The sequence below is a fragment of the Gymnogyps californianus genome, chromosome 13 (assembly GCF_018139145.2).
Source record: "Gymnogyps californianus isolate 813 chromosome 13, ASM1813914v2, whole genome shotgun sequence".
NCBI lineage: Eukaryota > Metazoa > Chordata > Aves > Accipitriformes > Cathartidae > Gymnogyps > Gymnogyps californianus.
In genome coordinates this window covers 8,327,790-8,355,151 of record NC_059483.1, presented here as the reverse complement: position 1 = coordinate 8,355,151, position 27,362 = coordinate 8,327,790, and the positions used below count along the sequence as shown (strand labels likewise).

Below are 27,362 nucleotides of genomic sequence, written 5' to 3'. Positions count from 1 at the left end.
AAAATATTTTCTCTTTGGATTTGTTTGTACACACGTCTTTCAGGGTACGGCATATTTACTCTCCCACCAAGGCACAGTGACAGCAGAGATGTGTTAAGTTGCAACGAGGAGACTCCAGCAGAACTCAGAAGCCTGTTTGGTTCCCAGCTTTGTGCCTCAGCTCCCACCCACAGCCCAGGCTCGGCAGGTAAGAATACTTCTTATCATCTGTGAACCTCCCAAACTTTGCATCAAGGATGGCATGAACAAAAAGAAGGAACAAGATAAGGCGGAATGTTTGGTAGACATATGACATAAATTCTCAATAAGAAAACATCTCCCTTAAATGAATTCTTCATCCTCCCTAGCAGAGAGCAGCCAGTAGATATATCACCACAATCAGACAATAAAGCAGATTTCTGGACTGAAACAAGGACTGCAACTAACTCACCCAGGTAGTTGTCATCCTCTGGTTTCCCTGAGTAACTGTGCTGACGCACATCAATATTAGTTGCACCAGCTGGGATGCGGACCACAACATTATAGCCTAGAAAAGATTTAACCAAGTCAAGGCTATTACACAGACATTTCATTTGCTTTTTACGGGGGGAAGGGAAATGAGCAAAATTACCTCACATTACACAAGCCGATACTTTTCATTTAGGGATAACATAAATAGTTATAAAATGGAATATGCTATAGCTAGAAGGATTTTGCATTTTACATCAGTGTTTTTGTAGATTAAGTGTGGTAATGGCTTTTATAGACCCGCATTTTTCACTCTAAAGTTTTTAGCAACAGATTCTTACCATAATGCACCGTGTTAAATGTGCCTGCAACAGTTTTGCATGAAGAATTATCCCCACCACAAACACCACATTTATCTCTTCTTGCTTTTGAATTCAGCACATGATCGCATCCAGCTTGCTTTAAGAGAAAAATTGGAAAAACTAGATAGAGCAAATACAGACTAGAACAGCATTTACAAACCTCCCAATTAAGGCACACAAAAGCTGTGCATGCAAAAGGCTGCCATGAGACAAATTGTTTTGCTTCCCCACATTTTTCTGCTGATTTACAGTGTGGCCATCCCACACCATTTTCAAACAAAAGGCTTTTTTTACACAGCAAGAATCAGAACTGCCGTTTGTATCAGGCGATGCTTTCGCTAGAGAAAACTTCTTGCATCAATTGTTCCCATAGAGGAAAGTGTGAAAAAGAATTATGAATGGAAATGTAAAGCGCTCTGGGGTCTGACTGGGAAGAACCAGGGCAGAGCACAGAAGAAAGCATCATTTGGATTCAGGCTTGGATCTCCACAGCCCTCAGTAACTTAGGGCAGACGTACAGACATCCTCCATGCACAGCTCTTCTGCAAATCTGGAGGTTGGCACAAGCTTCAGACCAGCCGGGGCTCGCGGAGCCTGCGGATGCTGCCGGCAGCCCCCGAGCAAAGAGAGCACGCCAACAACTAGGTGAAGCAAGGTGCAGAAGTGCCATCCTGCCATGCAAAACTGCAGTCACGCTCGCTAAAGAGAAGGGAAAATACTTACCCGGCAAAGGCCCTGCACGCAGATGTCATTCGTGTCGGGGCCGCAGGGCGTCCCGTCGATGACGCGATCTCGCAGTTGGTAATACGCTGTGTTTCCTGCCACTCGGCAGAACAACTTGCACCGATCCTTCATCAGGACTGGAGACGGGAGGGAGGAAAACCAGAAGCACGTTATCCGAATGCCATCACCCCGACGCGGTGATGCAGGAGGCAGGACCTGCATCCCCCCTGCCACTTACTGCCGCTGTATTTGGGAACCCAGCGCACGTTCGTGGGCAGCCCGTTGATGTTAAAGTGCTTCCCATCGAAGTCGGCGCACTGCTCGTCCCGGAAATCCTTCTTCAGCTTCGAGCATGGTTCCGTGTTGCAGGATTTAAACTTCATGCGACGACCCACGCAGTATTTCCCACCGTTTTTAGGCCTGCAGAAACAAGAAAGAGAAGCCGGCTGGGATCGGGCTGGAAACGAGATGCAATTGCAGTTCTGCAACCTGTTCAGCACAGTTGGTATTTGCAACACCATTTTGATGGCTCTGTCTACATCTATGCATGTCTTTAATTAATATCCCAGGCTGATTATGCAGGCGTCTAATAAAAAAAGACCACATATGCGATGCTAAAAAGGGATGAAAAAGGGAATATTTGCTCTCTGATGAATGCAGCGGTAGTGAGAGAAGCCAGAAAGGAAGAGCAACATCTTCCTCCCACCTGAGGATTTAGTTTCACACTGAGGGATCCCATACAGGACCATCCCTCCACAACCCCATCAGTCCTATGGATTCGGTGACTGAGAGTTTGCATCTGATCTAATGGGTTGCAAATAACTAAATGTCACAGCAGAAAGGAGAAAGAGCTTCCCTGCAGAGGCTGAAAGGCCAGGCAGCATTAGTCCTTCAGGATTTCTAGCCCAAAATGGTAGAAATGGTAATGCTAGACACTTTTAAACAACTTTATCTCCATGTATTCCAGAAAGCACCAAAGATGGCCAATAAATACTTTACCCCCATTTTATAGTAGGATGACTCTGGTATAAACTGGGGAGAGTGATATCATCCAAGTCACATAAAAGCCAGCGGATAAGCCTAGGAGAAACTGTCATTTTGAATTTCCTGACTCCTAGATTCAGGGCTGTAGTCAAAAAACTATTTTTGTCCTCGTATGTAGACGGAGCCTTTGCCAGATAACAGCTCACTTCGGGGACCAAAAAAGCCTCTCCCGCTCCGGCCGCTGTCAGCAGCGGTGCAGGAGCGAGCTGCACATGGATGGCATCAGAGCAGCCCAGCAGAAGGAACTTTTCTGGTGAGGACCCATTTTTAGCTATGGTAATGCTGCGAGGAAAGTACCCTTGGATACAAGCTATCCTATTTACTGTCTGTTCAAAGGACATTTCTTCTAGGAACTTGGGTAAGATATCATATGCCCACCTATGTGCAGCCTTCTATGTATATAATGAATTGTAATAATAAAATAAAAAAGGATGCACCATGCTTTAAATGTTCCAAAAAATCCCCACTGTCTCTGCTGCTCTCTCCTGAAACTTCAGATGAAATTGGGAGGGCATGGTGCAGGCTTCTACAGGCTACCACCATTAATATGCATAATAAAAACTGCAGTATCACCCAAGCAGCTTTGCTTTTCCCTGATGTTACAGAAGGAAAGATACTGCAATCTGGATGAAATGTTGCCAGGGTCAACTTGGGCAAAGCTGTAATTATCCAAAAAGGAAAAATTATACCAACTAAGACATGCACTCAAGGGAGATGAAGTTAACAGGCATCTCAGCCATCAGCATGGGAAAGCCTCCACCAGCTGAGGTTAGCCCCAGCCCCAGCCTCTCCTTTTAACAGACCGTTTCAGAGCAGTCAGTGGTGGGCAAGAGCACCCTCAGTGGCCAGAGCCACCGTGTCCTGACCACGTTGTGCTGGGGCACGTGTACAGAGGCAGAGAGTGGCCCTCCAAGCTCAGGACAACGTCTGTGCCCAGCTCCAGCCTCTGCTGCAAAATAACTGCTAAAACTACATCTTCTACCCAACCCCTGAACAAAACAAGCGCCTGCGCTAGCAAGAAGTGCAGATCAGAAAAGCAACTCGCCGGGTGCTGAAGCCCTGGCACCCACACCTCCTGCCTTTCAGGGCTTTTCTTCAGGATCGGCTCTGCCTCGCCCTGCGACCAGATGCCCATCGGTGCCCCAGGGATGCTGGCAGAGCACGTCTTCCTTTTGAGCCTCCTCGGGAAGGAAGCTGGTTTGCACACTTGGAGACCCTCCAAAACACAAACCAACGAGTGATAAACGGGAACCAGCCCTGCCCTTAGCATGGAGCTGCCTATCGTAAGCTCTCCACATTGCACGCAGCAGCGTCTCCTCACATAACAGAGACAGAAACCCCCTACACATGTACGAGGGTCTCTACACACAGCGAGTCAACACGGTCATACAGCTGAACACAATTTTTTTAGCATCTCTGCATATCAACCACCTAGGAAGCCCAGCAGTGCCTTTTCTCCCACAAATAACAGTTCTTCACTCTTATGTTTGAAAATTATTTATGACTCAAGTAGCAGAGTCCCTGTGGAATAAATGGGGAGACAGAGGCACAGAGCAGCTCGCGCTTGCGAAAAGATTACCTGCAAAGCGGGGAAGGGCAGGCAGACTTCCCACCACCCCATCAGCACCACTCTAGGGATGCTCACAGGTTTGGCAGAAGGAGTTGCCTCCTCCAGCAGCCGCAGGTGAGATGCAGAACACCACCAGCTACACACATGGGATTTTTCCTGCCAGCATCCTCTCCTTGCTGAGACACGCGCTGCCGTGGTGCAGACCCCCCAAGTCCTATCCTAAACGCGAGGGGTATGATTTGTCTTTAGGCACAGCCCAGAGCAATAGCTGGTAATATCAGCTCTACCTGCTCCGAGGGCAGCTCTCACATGCCATCTGGAAACTAAATGTGTGTCACTTGCAAAGGTTTCTGGTGCTTGCAATTAAGCGAGTACCAGTGAGAAAAAGCCCAAGCAACCGCACAGCGCCCAGTGCAGATTCCTCTTTACAGACTGATTTTACACCAGTTTCTAGCGGAGCAAGTCTAAACTCAGTTTCTGCCGATTTAGACTCTTCTCCTTGGTATGACAAGCAACTTGCAATAATTTAACTGATTACACTTGGGACCGCTCCAGAGCTAACCCAGCGCAGCAGCCCCTGCGGACACATCCCGGACTCCTCCTGCTTCGCAGGCACAACGGTGATTGCTGCGGGTTTCCCACCGCCGGAGCCCGTCCCGTGGACTATTCCCACGCAGGCACATTATCTACCTCCAGCTACAAAGGGACATCTCGACCATCTCGCTACACAGCACATGGGGAAACTTCTTAGCTGTGGCAGCAGCGCACTCCAGACCTCGGTGAGTCTGAATCATTCATGAGGGAGTTAACAGGATTCATCATTTTCACTTCGAAAGCATTTATACCACAGCAGGACTGTTACAGTTTGACGAAGGCTCTAAATTAAGCAAACCTCTAACAGGGCATTTCTTTAAAAAAATTGCCATTACAACATTTTTATGGTAACCACATTGCTTCCAATACACATCAATTTCATTAAAATGAGACTTTTAAATATTAAGTTAGTTAAGAAGAACATGCAGGAGCCTTTTTTTTTTAAAGAGTATGCCTAACAACATCCAAAGATCCCAAGCTACTGTATAGTTTCCTTTTCTCTAGACATGACCTGTGAGATTGAGATAACATTGAACACATGGACACACCACAAACTGAAGGACGCTAAAACCTGCCATAGCATTGCAAACTGTCAGCTTCCTAACTGTGGCAGTAAATCTCCCCGCAGCCAGTGTTTGGGGCTGAAGTACACTCACACTTCTGATATTTCAAAGCAGCCCCAAACCACCCTGACAGTTTTAGGGTGTTTTTAAACCAACATCGCTTTTCACAGAGTCTGAGTAAGCAGAAAGAGCTGACCCTGAAAAATAAGTCAGCCTCATATAACATTGATTTTCAGCGTTACAAAGAAATATGGGCTACTTCCCACTACGTAATATTTTTATAGATAATCATCAACAATGTACCACAGAGATGGAGGGAAAGCAGTACATGCATAGAAACCTCCTTGTTCTGCCTCAATTTCCCTTCTCTCTGAATCATCTATTTGATCAACTAACAGCCGGTGTGGACCCACTTTCAATCTAGCTTCGTTCCCCTTACAAGCTCCTGCAGACATCCCGGCTTCGCTGCATTCCTCCCAGCACACCAGAAACTCTCAGGACACAGCAGACAGGCCTGGGGAACAGTGACGTCTTATTCCCACTCCCACCCCAATAGGTCTTAAATACGCAATGCTTAATGCATCATCTGCAATTACTAACCTTCAACATTTTCACTTGCAGACCTTGAGGCAGCACCCAACTCTCAGCAGTCCTGGAGCACCAGGTACAGGCACCTCGCCAAGAAGCGCTGTTTTGGGGGTGCTTTGCACGTGCTCAGCCCCACGGGCAGCAGCTCTGCTTGGGGGCACTCAGGCTGCCACAACGAAAGGCCTCTGGCGCATTAACTGTGGGGCACGTGTGTTCATCTGCACATCTGCCTATGTGCCTGTGCTCATGCAGTGACTGCAGAAAAACCTGTGAAGCTCTAGTGTGCACAGATCAGTTTGAGATCTTCTTTGCAGCATCCCGGGAAGCCCTGGGACCAGGAATCGGTACGTGTACTGCCAGTGGCCAGCACAGTTATCTATAGATGTGTTTACATGTCAACTCAAACAGCTTTCAGCACAGGTGGATACTTTTGTGATGGACTAAAATGCAGACGTGATACAACGCGCTTCCAGAGATAACGCTCTCCCATCCAGAAAGCCGTTTCTGAAAACAGCGCTCCTGGTATTGACATCTTATGAAATATGCCTTTTCCCCATAATTCTGCAGCTATGCCTTGCTTTGAAAACCAGGGCTTGCACCACAGAGCTTCTACGTGACGCACCGCAGCCGTGGGCTTTGTCTGTACCAGCCAGCCTCAAATTCCCAAGGGGGCAATCTTGGTGGGAAGGGTCTGGCCTGGTTAGCTAATACATTCCTTCAGTGTATGTCAAAACACAGTCTGCTGCCGTTTCAGAGGCTTACAGCTCTTCCTACAGCCCTCCAAGATACTCGTCCACATAGGTGTCAGAGCACGTTACAAACAGAGGCAGGAGCTGCAGCCTTATTTTTTGTACCATGGCAGGGGGGGTCATTTCCGATGTCAGACTTAACACAATATTTTATTGGTATGCAAGATCCCACCCCAGATCCATGTGCACAGAAAAAGCTTTAAAAAGCTAAACCATCTTTGAATATAAAACACTTACTGAAAACTATTTCAGACCTTACTCAAGGTATCTGGGGTGGTTTTGCTGCCTTCTACGACAGAGGAGAAACTCTGTATATTTTTGAAGTACTTTGAAAAGCAGGAGAGGCAGAAGAGTACCCAGCGGTGTCTCGTCCACTTGCCTTGTCTCAGCAGCCCCACGATAATGGGGACGCAGATGGTGGGAGCCCACGCTATGATGTCAAATTACAGGGATAAAACAACAGAGTCAGTGTAAAGCTCTGTGGACGGTGCTAGGACAGACGACTCCTCGCGGAGACTTCACGAGGGGTTGGAGGAGAGGCCAGTGCCAGCTACATGGCTTTCGAAAGGGGCCTGGAAAATAACCACTATTAATGATAAGCGCAGGGGATTTCACAGGCAGCTTGGTGCCGAGCGTATTTAGGTGCTTTTGCAAATCCCAGCCAAAGCAATACGACTCACGAAATACCAAGATACAAAACACAAGCTATAAGAGAAGATGGAATTTAAAATCCTTTGACAAGCCTTTAGGATAAAGGAGATTTTCTATCACAAAAAGCTATCAGTCCAAACAGATGCCTCTCCAGAAGATGGGAATACTTCTCACTGACAGCATCCAAAGGTTTGTCAGCATAGCTATTTTTGCGTGTGGAAAGATATTTTATTTTTGTGTCTCCATGGCTACTGGAAGACCATACAGTGTGTGCTGACTCAGCACAGCGAGACGAGAACTCCTTTGCGCTTGTGTTTCTCAGCATCATTTTAATCAACATGCTGGTGTCCGACTCCCTTAGCCTCAACCCCTCTCTTCTCTTTCGACACTTGCCCAGCCGTGCTGAGCCAGCCTCTCCTGTCACTTCACCACTGGTGTTGCAGGTACAAGCTCTCCCTTCTCCCATTAGCAGTGATGAAACTGCAACTGGCACATCACTAACGGCAATTTCCTTGGCAATAAGCCGTCCAACACCAATGATGAGAAAGTGGAACGAGCCTGCTCAACCTTTTTAAGACCTCTTGGTCCAACCAGCTCTGCAGACCCCTCTCCTCTCTGTGTCTCAGTCCCAAATGAGAGCCCAGAAAGCATCCTGCCCACCCCTTCTTGCTCTCATGGGCTGAAAGGCGGCAGTTAAACAGAAACCAGCACAGTTCACAATTTATGTAAACAGGCTGTTTTCATACCAGTTGCTCAACCTATTACTAATATTTCACCAGCCACACATTTGTCTCCTTGAAGCCCACGGCAAAATTCCCTGCCATTTCAAAGGGTGCAGGATTTTGCATTCCAGGCTGACGGCAAACATTTTTGAGTGCCACTTTTTAATGGGGCACAGATTTCTGCTGAGGTTTGGCTAGTCTGCACCAGCTGACATGTAACTGTATAAAGGATCAGCTGCAAAACCAGCCAAAAGCTGCAAAACCAGCCAAAGCAGGAGTAAAATGGTAGGAAACTGTATAAAGGATCTGGCCTGTAGGAACAGTTGCAAAAGCAGCCAAAGCAGGGGTAAAATGGTGAAAAATGGATAAAACCACAGCTCCTTCCCTTCTCCCTCCTTTCTGATCCACAGCTTTGGAGGAAGAAAAACACCTTTGGAAGTTGGACCCCAGCTGTGCCTTCCCAGGAAAACAGGAGGCAACAAACCCATGCAGATATTAGCTTTTGCCTTCTCTCTCTGTTGAAGGGATCCCTTTTTAGTGTACTTTACCCACAAACCAAACCTGTGACCGGCTCCTCCTGGGTTCCCATGCTGCCTCATCCGTGCCAGGCAAAGCCACCCGTCCCCAGGGCACAGCCACTCATCCCCAGGGCACATGTGGGCTGGGAACAGCTGAAGGGGATTTCAGCCCATTTGGGCAACCCAGCTGCTTTTCCCCATTTCACCCACCGGTGCTTCCCCTCCGTGCACTTACTCGGGCCTGTTGCACTCTCGTATTGCCGTCTTTATGCCGCCGCCGCAGGTTCTCGAGCAGGTCCCGAAAGGGCTCCACGTCCCCCACGCTCCGTCTATCACTGGTGCCTCTCGCTCTTTGGGCACGCACATCCCAAATCGGCAGTGCTGCGTGCGAAGGAGAGAGATGGGAAAGGTGGGTTTGCATTGCTTTCGCATTACGAGCCGACCACCAGTGACCAGCCCGAGCTCTGACACCCATGCTTATTTATTTCTCAACCACTCCTTGCAAAATGCAGCAAAGATTTTGCAATCAAATAAAATTGAACTTCTTTACTTTTTATCTGTCACACCTCATATTTTTTTCTCTCTGCACCCTTAAATGGAGAAGCGAAGGCAAGGTGCTGAGTCCACAGGAGTGATTTATGGGAAGAAGACTGAGGACAACAGCAACCACCAAATATTCCCTGTTTACTGGTGCCGAACAGCACGGCAATGTTCGCAGCACTGACTTTCCAAAAAGCTGCTTATTTGATTTCCTGGAGAGCAGCAGGAACCGCACCGTGTTGGGGAGGAGACATGCAATGGGGAAAAACACCAGGGAAAACTCAAACCTCCCCACAGCTGTAGAAAGCGGGAAAGGAAACTTCCAAATCCAAAGGGCAAATAAAATAGAAAAATGAATTCCTCAATCCACAGTATTTTTTTTCACTCAGCCATAACACGGGGCTTGCCAAGGTCTGGCCTACACTTTTGTTTTCCAGCTATAACTCGTTTTCTTTTGTTTGGAAAACTGGCCTAAATTATCTTGGCAAGCCCCCACCCCCCATTTTTACAGTATAAACTGTGTCCCTTTGGGGTATGTTTGCTAGTTCGACCACACAGACTTCTGGAGAGGTGAGATCTAGGGGAGAGCCGCCTTCTGGCCCCACCAGAGTGGATGGAAAAGTGTCCCCAAGACCCGTGAGAGCAGGGCTTCCCTCCCACTGAACACTGCTCACTAAAGCAGATTTAAACCCAGAGACATGCTCATCTGCTGGTGGATGCCTAAATCTTTGCAATTATAGGAAGCCCAAACATTGCTGATTGCTCACAGATTAGAAGAGGTTACAGACTTAAAGAAGAAAACATGTAGTGCATCATTAAAATATTCTCTTGCAATATTTCTCTGCACCAGATGCTGTTCAAGCAGGGAAACACCTGATGATCTTTATGGGAATGGGGTTGAATTTACTGATATACCACATTTTTCCAGCCCTTTCACTAATAGTGGAACAAGGCTGTGTCAAAACACACCATGAGCTCATCTCCCTTTTTTAGCCATCCTTATGAACCACCTTAGGGAAAGCTATCTAGGAAACCAGAGCAAAATCAAGCTGTCATGGGGATTGTGCATCCAGCCCATAGGACACTGGCTCTGCAGCACGTTTAACACCTTTTGCCCACGATGGCTGGCTTGTCGCATTGTTTTGCTGATGAAGAAAGCTGATCTCAGGTGCATTTGCCTATGGGCATGGTTTGCAGGACGGCTGAACAACTCGTAGCTTGGGCCCTAAATGTGACGTTTGCTCAGAGATGAGCATGGTCTCTACGCTGCAATGTGCCCTAGATTTGCTTTCATCTGAAGATTTGATTCCCCAGATAGAAACTGGCTGAAAAATATCTGCTATAGGAAAGGACAGGAATAAAATAAGCTGAAATGCCTGTTTCTTTGCTGCAGGACAAACCCTTACGATGCACAACTCTTCCTGGCATTTAGAGGGTTGAAAAACTGCAGGATGGGGACCCCTACGCCAGACCTGTACAGGGACAAAGATGTCCGACAGCTATCATCAATGTACAAAAATACATGACGCCAATCCAACAGTGCTGTCCCAGTGGAGAACTTCTCGCAGCAATGTTGATGCTCACAGCTAAATATATAACCACAGTCATGCTTGGCACCACTGACCCAGAGAAGACGACTGAATAGCTAACTAGTGAATGTACAGAGCTAACAGACCGTGACATGACCTATATGTCTCCCATCTGATGGTTGAGAATTAACCAGGAAATCACCTACATCCCTTGATTTTATTAAAAATTGGGGGTTTGGAGTTGATGGTAAATTGAAGGAGGAAAAAAAGAGCAGCTGTTTTAAATAAACAGCAAGATTATCTTATGGAAACGCAATGGTGTTTCTTGGAACCACACTGTGAATAGTCTGGCTGTGCAACCTTTGTGCCTTTTGTATTTTAAAAATAATTTCTGTGTTGAGTTACAACAGAAAAACTAAAAAGACTGCCAGGGTTCTCTTTCCTATGAGCTTACAGATCAGAGAATGAAGAGAATAAAAGAGTTTTTGTCTGGAGCAAATTCAAAATAACTTAGACACACAGTTGAGCAGGAGAGCAATGGCAGGGACGGGAGACACAACAGACTTTCCTTTCCTTTGTCTTGCCACTGGAGTCCCAGATAATTCACCAAATCCAGCTCCCATCCTTGGGCTGACTTTGGCTGAATAGATTAGCAGGGGGCAGACAAGTGCTGTGAAGCTTCATGCATGCATAACATATACGCTACCTGCTGCCATACGGCAGGAGACAGAAATGATTACTATTCGTCTACTCTTCTTTTACCATTCTTTAAACAACCCTGAAAACCACAAGAGATAGAGGTCCAAGTTTACGACCCTTTTTATTTTCTTTCAGTAATTTATTTCCACCCAACAATGCACTGGTGCTGTGAAACACTGTAAACCATCACGACTGGTGCTCACCCAGCAAAGGCCAAACTCTGGGCTGGGCTTATTACTTGATTTAGCGGTATCAGATTCAGTGTCCTCACATGCAAAATATGCATAAGCTAATACTCCCATGTTGTTTTAATGTCCTTGATTTAAGAACAAATTTAGAGCCCAGTTAAATCTACATCCCAGTAGTTCTAGCTAGATTTTTTTTTAGCTATTCAGGCTCCCTCATCTCCAAGGATATCTCCATAAAAAATGGCATGGTATTTTCTCCATCTGCCAACCCATATATCACGGGCTTTAAACATGCAGACTTGAGGCAAGGCATTAGCCAACAAGCAGCAGTTTGATGGGGCTCCTGGCCACAGCAGAGTGCCAAAATAGTGATTTATTCCAATGAAAAGTACTCCAAACTCGCACCTCAGCATTTTACAAGCCCAGGTAAACACTGAGGAGGAGAGAGTTTATGATGATACAAACCTTAAGCTTGAATTAGACCAACACACAGATACAAGAATTACTCCGTAAAGCCTTTTTGTGAGAATACATTCAAATGCCTGAACACGAGCGGACTGCATTAGCTTTTCTTAAGAGCCCATCTGCTCTCAGCTGAGAAGTTCAGGTCACACTTGTCTAATTTGTCTAAACTTGTCAAATTGTCTAAATTTGTGGACTGAAATGTTTTTGCTTACAGGGTCTTTATTAAGAGCCATGCAGCTGGACACTGCCTCTTGCATGACATGGGGTAACTCCGAGGAGGTGCTAATCTGCTCAATTGCAGTTGTTTGCACATCACTCTGGTCATATCCAAGGGTAACTGCAGGTTTGTTGGAACAAAATTGCAGCCCAGATTTTTGGAATTTCAAGAAAATAGTTATTTCTGAGCTTCCAGCAGTGAGCAGACCCCAAGCTCACCAACGGAGAAGTTGAAGACACAAGGCCTCAAGTCACAGGGACTCCACAGATGCCTAAGCTTTATCCTGAGTCTCAAAACAGGGGGGATTTTACATAAAAACATTCAATATTGGTGCACCACTGGCTCCAAGGAGTAGCACAGGAATAGGATTTCCAACCACATCTCTAATGCACATTCTCAACAATAAAAACAAACGTGTTGACTGCAGTTTTCCCTGAGAAAGGAAGGCAAATTGATACATTATGCCCATTGTCTTGAAGGAAATCAGTCAAGCATCGTTGAACAATTGACTTTTCAGACACATGCAACAAAAGATTAATTACCAAGGAGATCCACAGCCTGTATGGAAAATTATATCTAAAATAGCATCCAGATATTTTTATTAAAATACATTTGAAAGACTATGAATTAAAATGTTGACTCTTTCTAAAGAAAACTTTAACTGTTGATCATTAATAGCCAGAAAAGCAAATTTTTAAGCTATACCTTGTAGAATAACATCACACTTTTTTTACTAGACCCAGATGGAGAATATTTTTGTTCAGATACAAATGATGAAAACGAATATTTTTGTTCAGATACAAATGATGAAAACTAGTTACCATTTTTCTTCAAAAGCTTCAGTATCTCAATAAAAGAAAAAGAAAAATCCTCTCAACTATTTTTCTCCAGATCTGGACAACTAAAAACTAAATACTTATTCTAGAAACTACAATGTTAGCTGGAAACTAACACTGCACATGGCAATCGAAAGTTTCTATGAATTACTGCCAAAAATGTTCCATACAGAAAATGTCAACCAGTTCTGTATTTTACTCTGAAGTTGTCAAGATGAGAAGCCAGTTGGCAAGTTTATGTTACACAAAATTACCAATTGCTCACATCACATAGGAAATTTCTAATAACAGCCTGGGGAACCTTTGCAAAAGTTTTGCTCAAGAGTTCACTCAAGGGCGTTAACTTAAAAAAGATAAGCACTCCAGAAGGAATACCTGCTTTAAACAACATTATGCCAAGCAGTTGATTTTAATGACATTATCTGGGGTAGAGTTGACTCATGCACACTAAGCTTAAAACACACAGAGATGCTTTGGGCTTCCACCTTTGCGGTCAGAAGCTGTGCCCCCTGGCCATTGGGACAGGATGATTTTGACTGATATGCTTAGCCTGAGCCCTAGGAAACATAGCTACGAGGCACGAACCACCAGGTATTACAGACCTTTCCAGGCTCACATTCTGTCCCATCAGCCCAAGGCGTGTGTTGGGTACGACATCCCTTGTGTGCGCCATCGATGTTAATACACCAAAGCCGCCGACACTGCATCTGCTTAAGTTATTGAAAAGATCAAAATATTAAATAAATACGTGCCACATGCCTTACTAGATAGATGATCCTTTGCGAAATTATCCCCCTAGGGCTTATCATTAACTCACAAGCTTGACAGTAATTTGATGGCTTGTGAGCCTCCCATTCATCCAACCCCAGGAGGCCTTATTTTGCTCTGGCAACACCAGGAAAACCAAGGTGTGGAATTTCACTTACCATATACGGGCACACTTGAGATCCAGGTCCAAAAATTAACTCACATTGTTTGTTGACGTCATAAATCAGCCCTGGGAGCTGCTGAGGCAACGTGTAAGTTCTTGATGAAGGTTCATCAAGCAAACACTCCCCATAACCAGTGCTACAACACAAATCAGAAAAATGGTGTTAAACAGGAGGCGATGAGACTAGAACCCATTGGTGTTTACCTGAATTAGCCTTAGGGCAGATGCACACCACATTTGCCATAGTTAACAAGCACTACAACAGCTACTACAGACTCAAGCACAGGAGCACAAGAGGGTGCATTACCCATTCACCACCACCCCCGTGCTGTGCTAACGACCATCCACCACAGTGCAGTCAGCTACCCTGGCAAAAGCATTTCTGAGTGTGCACGACCTGCATTTAGCTGCTGAGCAAGCGCTGGTACATATTTAGAAAGAAAATCGTTGATTAGCAGAAGAACTGCCTGAGGGACCGAGCTCCTGGATTTGCCAGAACACCATCGTGGCTCTCGTTCTGTTCCCCATCACAACACATGGGAAGGCATCACAGCAAAATGGGCGATCACTGTGCATCAAACTGACCCGCGGGCTCCTGGAGCAGTGTTCCCACCATGGACTAGTGCCAGGGCTTTATCTTGACCTGTGGAGCAGAAAGGCAGATTCAATCTGCCTCCTAAAACACGGCTCCATATCTGGGCCACAGGGCGTGGAAAACTCACTCTTCAGGTTCGAGGAGAACACACATTCCTTAAAAGCAATATCCATGGGGAAAGACTTTTTCTTCCCCATACAGAGGCCGGTCCTTGCCAGCTTATCATGAGGCTGAACTGGCAGGGACTGGATGCCAGGGGTCTATTCCTGCTCTACGTAAAGGATGTGTGCACACACAAATCCCTCTGATTTCCTCCAAAGGCTGCACACTAGGACTTCAGATTAACTGATGAACCCCATGGGACACATGCACATGTAAAAATAGCCTAAAACATGCATATGCAAGGCCTTACTCCAGAAATTCAGTGATGTATTTCCTACTGCATTTTGACCACATCCAGGGATTGGTGTAGAAGTTCAGCGTTGGCGCCATGACATGCTGTTGATTTTTACCTCCGTCTTCTTTGCACTTATGATTGTCATCGTGTGGCATGTTAAATCTAAGAGAAAAACCGCAGTGAAAAGTACAGTCAGTTAAGTGGCAAATGTCAAGTATTTAGCATAGCAAGAGCAACAGTGTGAACTAAATGTAAGCAAACCCAAGAATTTTTCCTAGATATGCTACTGACAGATATTACAGAATAAAAGTATGAATATGCACATATTCATAAGTGTCAACAAGCATTGCTCAATGCTCAATCGCTCAAATGGGCTTCCTAGCACTTGTCTGCAAAAAGCTACGCAATACCCCGGTAAGCTCTCCACACCGCGACTGCATATATTTAGCCAGACAAGTCCTTGAGGGAGCCTGGAGTAAGATGCAATTTCAACTGCAGTTTCCTTTTCAGCTGACAGTTGCAGTCCTGCAGGCGGGCTGGAGTTTGGCCCCACCTTCCTAAAAATGGCAAGTTCTCTGGAATTGAGCCAAAGAGCCAAGAGTTGATCTGGGAGAATAAGTTTCTGAAGCAGATGAATGACTTGAGCCCACTGACCACCGCTGCCTGAAGTCCCTCGCGTACATAGGCAGCACCCTATGGTGGCTGCAAAATGTTTTCTAATGCAGTTTAATACCTTGGGCTATGCTGATCCCTCAATGCTGTTGCCTAAATAGGGTTGCACCGGGGATAGACTTGGCTCCTATACTTTACATGGCAGGTTTACAAAATGCCGTCAAGCATCAATATCAGCAGAAACCCATGCGAAGTTTGCCACATATGACAAATTGAAGAATGCGGCAAATACGCTAACAGAGACAGAATGGCTTAAAGCGCTTTGCTGTTTGAAGTGGAGAAGGGGAAATGACCTGGCGTGATCCTGCGTTCGAAGGCTGGGGAGTTTATATCCCATTAAGATTACCTCCAATGAACCACCTTTTCACTCTGCTCCCTGTAAAAGAGCAAAGAGGCATTTTCTGCTCGGGAGCGCCGCTAATGCCTCCGGCAGCTCTGGGGGCAGCATTATCGAAGGAATTAGGCACAGGTTAGGTGTGGGGAACACCAAACCTTCGGGGACTTTCTGTCAGGAAATCTCATTTAAACAAATACTACTGTGGTTAAAAATAGATCATCTCAGCCAGCTCTTCGTGAAGAAAAAGGGAGTTTAAAACAATGAGAGATCTGTTCCCAAGTACTCATCCCTCCCATATCTACAGACCGCCACTGCAAACCTGGCATGAGGTGGTTTGGGACTGAACCAGCTGCCTAAGAGTTGTAGCTGGGGGGTAAAGGACTACGTGATCTGAGATGATTTTTCTCACCACCACTCTCAAAAAAAGTCAAAATCAGTTAAAAGAAATTTCCACTGGAGAAGGTTCATCTTGAATGACAGCATCCCTTCTGCGGATGTGCAGCAGCATGAGATTTTCCCTCGTGACATAGTTCAGGAGGTGGGTCAGGCTCACTTACAGATCCCGATCGCCTGCCAGACGCCCTGGGTAAATTCCTCCCTTCACACACAGTTGCTGCGCTGCCTTCAGTAGCACCACGCATGGCGGTGGGACGAGCTGTGGCAGGCTGAGGACCTGCTCTTGGAGGAGACTTCAGTCCCAAAGGCCAGGTGAGACGTGCCCATGCCCCTCGCCCTGGTCCTTCCCAAGGCACCCAGCACCTCCCAGCTGCAGCCAAAATCCTGGCTAGTCCCAGTTGCCTGGCCAGGACATCATTCATGGCTGCTGGGGCAGATTCTGCTGACATCCGCATGTAGATGTGAGAAGATGCAATAATAAGGGACATTTTATTAGCTCTCCTCCCTTGCTTAGTGCTGCTTGGGGTACCCTGTCACTCATCCTCCCCAAAATGTGGGTCTGCTGGTTTTGCTGGTCTCAGATAGGCTCTGGAGCACCCCACCACCTCCCAGAGTCACACCACAGCTTAATCCTCCTCAGTGGTGCATCTTCTACCCAAGTATATTTATCTCCTCTCACATAATTAGGCTCAGCAGGTACGAAGTCCTAGCCTGGCTGGCAAGCCCTAGCTAACATAAATCTTGGGCTATTTAAATGTAAATGTATTTACATAAAACATACACATGGCCAAGTTCATGTGCTATTGTGAAAGCAGTGCTCAGTCCGTTATCTTCACTAATTGAACAGCTCCTGTATGGGTCACAGACTGTGCCCAGCTCTGCCAGACCTAGGAGAGAACAAAGAGGTTTACAATAGAAAAAGAAACGTCACCCACGGTTCAGCACAGGCAACTAACATTGTCACTACAAAAAAAGTTATTAAAAGACAAAGAAAAGGTTTTCCTTACCCAGGGTATCACATTTGTCGTGCGCTCTACAAATATCCTGTCTGAAAGCAGAGCAGACCTGACACATTAATTTTCAATGCAGCAGTGAGTTAAGGTACAAGCACAATAATAACAACATTCAAAAGCAATTCTGGGTCCTTCAATGGACCTTCTCATGCTGGTTTGCCACATTGTCCAGTCAGAGTCTGAACCAACTCCCTACCACAGTCAAGAGTTTCTCATCTTATGTTGAACCCATGGGCAGACCTTGGACAGTCCTGAACCTCTCAAAGTCATCTAGCGCTATGGTGGACACATTATCCCAACTCTGCTCACAGTTACACCGCTCCCACAATTGCAAATGTCGTTACACCCACATCAAAAACCGAACATTTCCCACAGCTGGATGTATTACATGCTCACAGCCTCTGACACATGACTGGCTACAGTTTTCATGAGAATATTCACTATACCTGGTAACAAGCACGGCTGTGTCATGTTGAAGGTGACTTCCTTCAGGGTGGTTCTGGGATTGCTGCCATTGGCAAAAGTTTTTTAATGTTGTCTGGGCATTGTAAGATATTGCAGGACCATCCTAATAAGCAACAGACAGAAAGCACGTATTTTAATTATTCATCGCAATGCTCACTACAAATGCCACTGTCAAACAGAAGGTGAAGAAAATCACTTCCATTACCTGTTCATTATGTATCACGACCAATTTCACAATAACAATATTAATTAAATTTCCAATGCTTGGGTCTTTGTAGATAGAAGCCACCTGTTTCAAAAAGAAATATTCAGAATTATTGCTAACATTCAAAGAAACAAACAATTAAGACAACACACGCATGTTTTCCATTTTGCAACTGTTTTTCTCCTGAGCTGCTCTTCTGCCCCACTCAGTGCTCTGATGCTACTTGGGAGAGACCTCCTGCCAGAAGCGCAATTTTAGAATGAAACAAACCTGCTGGTATCGCAGAAACCCAACATTTCCTTTTGCTTTAGCACACATTTCACCAAATTACAGGATCATTCTGCTCTGAGATACAATGACCACCAACCAAGACTGTCAAAAGCAACTTATTCTCTCAAGCGCCTCATTTTGACGTGGACAGTTTTAGACCACTTGTTCACTGTACTTCTACCCCTGAATAGGATGAAAATCCCTCCAGTGACACAACTATGCTGGATACTCACTTCCAGCCACTCTGCATCTACAGAGCTGCCTCTTTGGGGACTGCACTACTGCATCCTAGTACCAGCAGCTACTAAAATGCTTGTCTTCAGCCTGGAAAGCCCACCCTAGCCCTATGCTAAGGATCAAGGTGACCACAGGCTCCTTCTCCTTGCAACAGCAAGGGAAGTCAGGCAATTGCATAACCTACTAGCATCAGTCCCTTGGAAGGCACAGTCCCCGAAGCACCTTTTTAATTCAGCTGCTCTTTCACATGGGCTTAAATAAAAAGAAGAGTACAGCATGTGGACTAAAGGGCCAGTGATATTTCTTGTGCTGCCTGGGGTTCAGAAGGCTGGAAGGGAGAGGTGTGGGAAGGGTTAGGCAACATGATGAGTCTGGGAAGGAAGAAGACCCCAACCAGTGTTCCCCAGCCAAGTTTTACCAAGCTTTACTCTAATCCAAGCATTATCTCCGTGCTTGGCTGAGGCAACCTGATGGTATTGCATATGAACGCGGCAGAAAGGGTGCTCTGTGACCACTAGAAAATGATCCGTGGGTGATCTACTCCCCCTAGTTGAATACTCACTATTGACATTAACGTTAAGACATAGTGCTGTAGATTAGCTCCATGGTAGGCGACCATCCTGCTGTCAGCCACCACCATCACTTCAACAAACCGAGGGTAGGAGAGAAATCGCTTTGTTCGTTTGTGGCTCTTCTTTTCACTGATGTTCCCTGTCTTGTTGCTATCTGCAGAAAACGAATTCACTTCCAGGCCATGTTTCAACACCTCCACGTCAGATAATATGCTGCTTTCTGCCCACTGTCTTCTCCAGTGTTTCCGCTTGTTCTTTTTGTGACTGTGTTCATGATCTATGATTAAAAATCAGACAAAAACATAAAGTGCATTCTGGAGAAAATGAAGTTAATACCACATGCATGTTATGTCAAAATACCTATTTACTTCAGTGAAGAGTTAGCAGGCTTGTTCCAAACAGCTAACCAAAACAGAAGCACTCTGTGGAAGCCCACCATGTAATCCAACATCTAAGGCCTTTCTTAATTTTTAAAGTAATCTTACGGAAGCCGATGGCACTTAAAGGCAGACGTTCACGTAAAGGCTTTCCGGCAGCAGAGCCGTCTCCTTGCCCGCGCAGGAGGGATGCAGCCTGGGCTGCAGTTCACTTTAACGGGACGTGAGCCCCGTGATGGTAATTAGCCACCGCAGCAGCAGCGTGAGGATTCTGGGCACGTCCAAGGTGGCCAGGAAACCACAGGAAACAAAGGTCCAAATCCTGTATTTCTAACTCAGGCATAAAGGACGGCAGGATTTGGCCTTCATAGCGAAGCAATTATATATGATTTATTTCTGTCTCTAACAATAACACGGCTGGGCTTCAATTCCCCCCCTCCCTTTATTATTCTGTGCTACGGGAATGGTAAAGGTCATCTAATAGCACAGCTGCCACTGGCTAAAGAATAGAATTCAGGAAGTTTCACGTATACTGCTTTTGATATTCAATTAGGCCAAACATAAAAGCAGCCTGAAAATATACTCCACGCTGATACAAAGACGACAAAGTGAAGAGGGAGACAGGCAAATAAAACATATGGAACGTGTACAATTAAGATTTACCATCTGATTAGTATGTAATTATAGCATTATTTAAATGTAAGAGCAAAATCAGTCTTATTTGATGCCACTTAATTTTTAATCAGTTCATCATAGGAAGTAGCTAATTGAATGGGATTCATTCATGAGAGACTGTTCGCTTCTGCATTTAATATAAAGCCAGATCTGAACTACTTATCTAAGACTCCAGGCTACAACCCTCACGCTCTTTGTAGCTTTAGTTTAATTTCATCATGGTGGTGAAAAATATCACATTTCCTTATCTGACCCACTGAGTAGGTTAGAGGAAGCATAATATTAGGGAACAAAGGAATATTCAATGCTCAAACAAGATTGAAATGATAGGAAACTACTTAGCTATTTTTCCTGTGTAGTTTCCTTTTAGGATATTTTGTAATAATTTCCAAAAAAAGAAATATAAAATACATTCTCTAATATCAAGGCAGGCAAAGGGGGTCGGCCAGCTTCTACCTATCTGAAAAATACTATCCTTTTGCCCTATGTGTAAATAGGCAATAGAGTATTTAAGAATAAGTCCTACGAATTCCCCTTTCTTGATATAGTCCAGACCACCTTAATACAGCAGAGAGTCCGCAGTTATTTGAGTAAGAATTTGAGAAAGCCAATGGCATTTGTGGTTATAATTGGATTGCCCTAGTTCCTCTGCACTAATCAATGCCCTTGTGTTGGCAAGGTTGTGCTCTCACGCTGGCACGGCTTCATGGGCAACCGTGACATTATCCCGACTCGTTCAGTGCCAATCAGCGCGGGAAGCCAACTATGCATACAAATAACTTAAAGGTGAGAAGACCAGACAGAGGAGAAAGTGCTAACCTCAGCCCTTCAGCCAGTTCCCCTCCTCTCTGCACCCTCAGCCAGTCACTTAAATTTCCCTTTTAAATAACTAACTTCCAAAAGAAGCAGGTGCTCAAGAAAAAATGCATTAAGCATAGGGAGATGCTCAACAGGGCTCGAGCAAGGCTGAAGGCAAGGCTGCGGTGTGAAGGCAGAGCTCTGCACCATCTGCCACCATGGCTCCGCAGAGCCCCAGATGGGACCACGGGGCTCAGGTGTCTTCTCCTCCAGCCAGCCTGGCAGAAGGAGGTTAGATAGCAAAAGAAGATGGAAATGCAAAGGATTCTTTGAAGAGACACCTGTTATACAGGAGGTGTTTGAAAGAAATTAATTGATATTCACCAGGCTTGCACTGAAATCCTGCAGCTAGTGTTGTCACACGCTCAAAAAAAACCCAAACCCCACCCAAAAACTAGAGATGTCCACATGAAATGCCAGGTCTGGTTCTAAGAGACCCACCATGCAGGAGAACCAGAGCCCAACACAGCCAGGTATGCCCAGCACAGAGGCAAAACTACCTTTCTTTCTGTTGCAGACATCTGGCACGGTGTCATAGAACCATAGAATCGTTTGGGTTGGAAAAGACCCTTAAGATCATCGAGTCCAATCGTTAACCTAACGCTGCCAAGTATCAGCACTGTATCAGTGTGCTTCCCCCATCCAGCACATAAATCAAGGCAGCCACGTCATCCCTTCAAAAACCAACATATTATTTTCCAGGTATGAAGTCACTCCAACACTTACAGCACGCTATTTGGACAAGTCACGTATAGTATGTTTGCCAGCCTAGTTACTGTAAAACCAAGCACAAGCGAGTGGGGATGCATTGCATGTAAAGCCACTCCTGGACTTTGATAGTAGCGAACTGTTATCTTCGCCCATCTTTCTTGTGTATAACTACATTCAGAGATGGTGCACATTCACCTGTAAAAAATTAAACACTAATGGCAGTGCACTGCTCTCAACCCATCCGTAAAACCCCCACCAGCGTTAATAGGAGTTGCAGACAGGCACTGCCAGTACTCCATGTGCCTGATGCTGTTGATAGCTCGCTCCGTTACGATGGCCACAACAGAAATGCTCGTATTGAATGGGGCAGCATACTGCCGTTTAATCAAGCAGAAGTGAAAATCTCTCACATTACACGAGAAAACTGCAATTTTACAGCGACAGCTTCCTACTGCCACACACAACACCAAAAAAGGGTGTGATATTTTTCCACCTGGTTTTGCTTTTTTTTCCCCCTACTGTGTTAATATATTAACAGAAATCAGGAAGGAAAATGGTTTGCTTGGCAAGCTCTCAATCTCTGCAAATGACCTGAAAAACATCTGCCTACACATGGCAGGAACTGGATGGGTTTAAGCAACAAAACATTTTCTTTAATTTGCAGAAAAACCAAACCCCAATGAGTAGACAAACACTTTAAAACCACGCAAACTACAGATCAATAATTCAAGTATTAGGCGAGCCTATGCACTGATTCAACAGTTCATGTTCGTTTAAGAGGTGGCTAAAATGCTGCTGGAATAATGTCCATTTTACTGCTTGCTTTACTAAGACAGTCTATGGTGTTTGCACTGTCTTTAGACAGACCTGGAGGTGTATGTTCATTTTTTTTTTCCCCACTTGGTTTCTTCTTTGTTATGTGGGACTTAAAAAGGAGACCCAGTCCTGTGATAGGGATATTCCTTCCTGATGGCATCTTCCCACCCGTGCCATTTATTTTTGCTTGTGTAAGAAGCCTCAGCCTAGAGCCCACTGAGCTGATTAATGGATGATTCCTGCTGATTAATGGACTTTGGATCTATCCCAAGGGAGAGGGCTGGGGAGACTCAGGCCCTACGTGAGTACTTCGCCTGCATGAAAGGGTGACAGGGCAGAGCCAGGGACTGCTTTTGAAATAGCAGCTATTGTTATGCTAAAACCAAAAATTAAAAGAAAGAGCAATCACTTATCCCAACAGTTCTAATCCTTTCCATTTCTACATTAACTTGTCCTTGGAATAGAAAGCAATTTGCACAATTAAATAAGACATGTGACAATGCAAGCAATTCCAGTTCAGCTCCAAGTTCATGAGAGCTGCACATAGCAGGGAGAAAGGAAAAAAAAAAAAAAAAAAAAAAAAGATGTAAAAGAGAGAGAGCAAGAGAGGCAAAAGAAAAAAATCTATTTCTCAAGCTAATAACATTAACAACCCCTCCCTGCTAGAAAAGGAGCACGGTCCTTTCAAACCAACTTACTATCATACCTTTTCTGAACGTGTGACCTAGGATTTTTAACACAAAGTTTGCTGCTCAGCGGTTGGCCCACAACACTCCCAAGACCTGCGCTGATCCAGCTGCGCAGATGATAAAACTATCGTTTGGAAGTTAATTATTTATTGCACGCCTCCATAAAAGCAGATCAAAATTCAGCTGAGCTCCCTCCAGGCAGTCAGTCGGTGTGTGACCTGCCTCCCTCGACTTCAACAGGAGCCACAGCAGCGAACCCTGCCCAAACGGTTCGGTACAAGCTCCGGCTACAGTTGGCTGGCCTGAATTTGCTGCCTGTAGCTGGTACAACAGCAGCCACTGAAGTGACTGCCATCACTTGGAAAAGAGAGGCAAGAGGCAAAATGGATTTTCTTCACGCAGAGGTCAGACTGGCTGAAATCAAACCACATTTTTAGGCTCTTCTTACCAGGAAAATGGGATGGAAACCGGCTCATCTTTAGGACCCAAACAGGTCCTAAGCTGGACCAAAGGATTTTTCTAGCCCTGAGTCTGTTTTAACTCTATACCTGTATGTTTTATATCTTTATCTATCTTTCAATATATCTACAGATACATCTCAGATGAATTTGCATGAGGCCAAATTCTCACCTCTGTTACTGTGGGTGTGCTGTTGTGGCCAGCATAACCCAGAGCTGAACACCCCTTGGCTGCCAGCAGCTTCTTGCCCTGCTCGGACAACGGCCAGGGATGGTAACGTAACGGGGGAGCAGCGACTGCCTTGCTCTGTAGCACACTGAGATGACCAGTCCTATGAGCAGGACTAATCCTGCCTTCCCTCTGGATAGCTCCTTGACCGTGCAATTGGAGCTGCTGCTACAGCTAGAAAGGGAAAATAGGCTTTATTGATAGAGGCGAGATCAATGACCTACACTGGAAGGGAAATGAAGGATCCGGACCAGCCAGGACCCAAAGAGAAAGATATTCTGCATTAAGGGTGAAAATGAAAGTTTGCTCAATTTTTCTAATCTGCAAACCAGAAAGTGTTCAAATGCAAATTAACCTGAACCCACTTAACAGAGAGATCAACTGGAGTTTCAACCTTCATCGGCAAGAGCTGGACAAAACTGCACAGATCAAACTTTCACAGTAGAAACTATTGAAAATGCAGTAAAATATCAGACCCTTCACAAGTGCCACTATTAGAGCAATACAAAGGAGGGAGACTTTAATTTTCCCCGTGTTGTTCATACTTCCCTTTGAATTAGGAAACAGTCTGGGCTCAGAAGAGTTCCCTCCCAAACTGTTCCAGGAGAATCAAAATATTGGGCTTCTACAAAAAAGTTTTCTTTGCGATGAAGAGAAACATTTGCATGAACGGATCATAATCCCTCATGATCCAGGCACACCTGCTTGTTAATTTTCTTGCCTTCCTCCACTTTGAATTTTGCACACACGCTTTACTAAGTAGCTTCCTAGATGCCCGACTGGAGCAATGTTCAGATCCTCAGAAAGGTCCATGTCCAGGAGCACCTGCAGCTGAAGTCAGCTGAAGCGCAGAGCCTGGGAGTTGTGTTTGTAATGTGTGAAAATACTCTAAGGCCAGCAAGCAATGCTATAGAGCCATGAGCAGTATAGACCAGCATGAAGCATTACTGATACTAAAATCTGCAGTCCCACCTCCATTCACCCACTGTGGCCTGTGCACCGGAGAAGCAGGGTGGTGGCTTTGGCTATGGAGACTCCATCCTTAGAGGTGCCAAAGCGCAAGGTGATGCTGAACCCACCTATGTCTTTTGGGGTGATCCTGCCTTTCTTCCTGCTGCTTGAACCAGAACACTTGAGAACCACAGACTTGCAGTTAGCACCAATCGACTTCCCTTAGGAAGAAAATATTCTCTAGTTTCATACCACGCAAACACCAAAGACCACACATACACTAGACATTTCCTTTCCCGATGATGTATGTGAGAATGCATTCCAGCTTTAAAGTATTTTTTTCTGCCTAGGGTAAAAAGTTGTACGTGAAAGCTATCAATTTTGCACAGTAGACAGAAACTAGATTAATGAACAAAACAATAAATTGCCTCTTTAAGAAAGCAGATAGTAACATATGAGCTGAGCATGTGTAGAAAATGATTCAAGATCATCTTACAGACAAAATAACTAAATAACTGCACCTCACAACCGCAAGGCACAAAAGCACCATTGAATTGGTACAAAATTGGTTTAAGGTATGGCTGACAGAAAGTTACAGTGCTGAAAAATCACTGATACCAGTTCCATAATCCACCGGTTCAGGAAAAAAAATAAACTAGCCCTGTAGAATGACTAAAAAAACCCATGGCAAAAAAACCCTTGAAAAACCACCCTGACACTGCAAAGGGCTGGGCAGTTTGCTAAAGTACATCCCAGTGTTTCACCCATGAGTAGACACACATCTGAGCCAGGTTGTGGGTCAAACCGGTATGAATATACCACAGGCACACTGACATACACCGGTGACATTTCAGCACGTCAGGAAAACAGCCAGAGCTGCTGCCTTCTGTGCTGCCTGGGCTAACTGAACCTATCTGCCTGCAGAGCTCCAGAGCCTGCACTTGCTGAACCTGACTTCTGCCTCGCAAGCCACCTGAGCACCCAAACTCCTGTGCTTGTTTGCTTGCTCTTAATGCAACTTTCAACACCTAACAGTCGCGAGTATGCCAACGCATTATCTGCACTCGTGTCTAGTGATACCTGTGAGGTACCATGCCAACCAGAACAACATGGAGATCACCACAACTTTGTACTGACACTCAGTAAAAGATGAGAAAAAACATCCCATTAGAAAGAAAAAAAACTTTGCCTAGCAATTGGCCACGGGGATGCTGGTAATGACAATACAGGCACGTGGGAAGAGAAGCCACAGAATAGTCAGCCTGTTTATTTTCAGTAGTATATGCCACGGGGTACAGATGGAAAGTACCAAAGTGATATCTCCCTGCTTCTCCCACCTGCCCTTCTTCAGCGGATGTCCACACAGATGATGTAAAAGTAGATGCCAAATTGCAAGTACATCCATTTTGATTCCAAGAGAATAATTTAACTCTGTTCACTTACCATGTCTAAGTTGCAAAACAATAACCAATGAATAATAATTTGTTTAGTCACAATCTTGGTCTTCCACCATTAGGGTGCCAGGCAGATGCTTGATACATTTTCAATGCCAAGAGTAACAACAACAAAACGCGTGCACCTTGCTTGTAACTCACATTGAGAAATTTTCAAACAAAACCACAGTTATGGGATCTGTATCATTGGCTGCGATCAAATTTTTTAACTGAAGTCAGTCTAATACCTTATTTCACTTGCCAACACCACAGCAAGATAGCACAAACATTACAGCCTGCTCCCTTTCCCAACTCAGTATGGGAAAAGCTTGTGTTTGACATCCCAGGTCCATTTGACCAAGTACTGGTTGGCTGTTACTGCACTATTACCTCAATAGGAAGCCAGAAATAGAATTAATTACATTAGCATATGGGACTTGTGACGTAACTCTCTCATTTGCTGTTTTTGGGAGGGAAGGAAACCTGAAATAATTACTATCCAACTATAAATTACAATTCACTTCCTTAAGATGAGAAACTTTTCTGAGGGAAAGAACGAAGTCAATGTTTTACCCTGAGGCCAAAAGCAAAGCTGACAGCTTAAACAGACTTTTGAAAGAGCTCAAGGATTGCTCAACCTGGAAGCAAAGGCTTCGGGGAAACCTCCCTGCAGATCTTCTGCAACCTCACAGTTACGTGAGACCCAGCAGTACAGAATTTGCCTGAAGACCTGCCTGGAAACCAGACACTTAGAATGTGAACTTCTGTTGGATGAAGGAGTTGAAAACCAAAATAAGGTCACAGTTGGAAGCAAGACAAACAGTTCAAAAGAAATAGCAAAAATACAAAAGGGCTCTAGACCAACAGCTTGACTGCAAAGGATCTGGGATTTCACCATGGACCACTCACAAGAGTGCAAACATTGAGTCCTGTGGAAAAGGCATTCAAAGTTTCTGCCTCAAAACTGCTATAAAATAAGAATGGAACACACATAAATGGCCTGTAGAATCAGTATGAAATTCTCCACCTCTGGCCTGTTTGGCCCCGTTCCCCACCACTGCCAATTCTAA

At 45.1% G+C, this 27,362-nt stretch overlaps 1 protein-coding gene across 3 annotated transcripts in view; it reads right to left on the bottom strand.

Moving 5' to 3' along the window:
* The window catches only part of ADAMTS9 (ADAM metallopeptidase with thrombospondin type 1 motif 9), an 87,059-nt gene that overhangs the window by 52,200 nt on the left and 7,497 nt on the right, over positions 1-27,362 (bottom strand). For 2 of the 3 annotated variants that reach the window (XM_050904954.1, XM_050904956.1), the window contains exons 4-16: positions 19,086-19,372; positions 18,017-18,100; positions 17,793-17,914; positions 17,341-17,381; positions 17,115-17,220; positions 14,944-15,090; positions 13,932-14,073; positions 13,608-13,715; positions 8,767-8,912; positions 1,771-1,952; positions 1,533-1,669; positions 789-906; positions 431-526 (exon numbers count right to left, since the gene is read on the bottom strand). In XM_050904954.1, coding sequence (XP_050760911.1) covers positions 431-526; positions 789-906; positions 1,533-1,669; positions 1,771-1,952; positions 8,767-8,912; positions 13,608-13,715; positions 13,932-14,073; positions 14,944-15,090; positions 17,115-17,220; positions 17,341-17,381; positions 17,793-17,914; positions 18,017-18,100; positions 19,086-19,372 — 1,716 coding nt within the window. The remainder of the gene's footprint in view (positions 1-430; positions 527-788; positions 907-1,532; positions 1,670-1,770; positions 1,953-8,766; positions 8,913-13,607; positions 13,716-13,931; positions 14,074-14,943; positions 15,091-17,114; positions 17,221-17,340; positions 17,382-17,792; positions 17,915-18,016; positions 18,101-19,085; positions 19,373-27,362) is intronic. The other variant, XM_050904955.1, reaches the window with a different exon arrangement.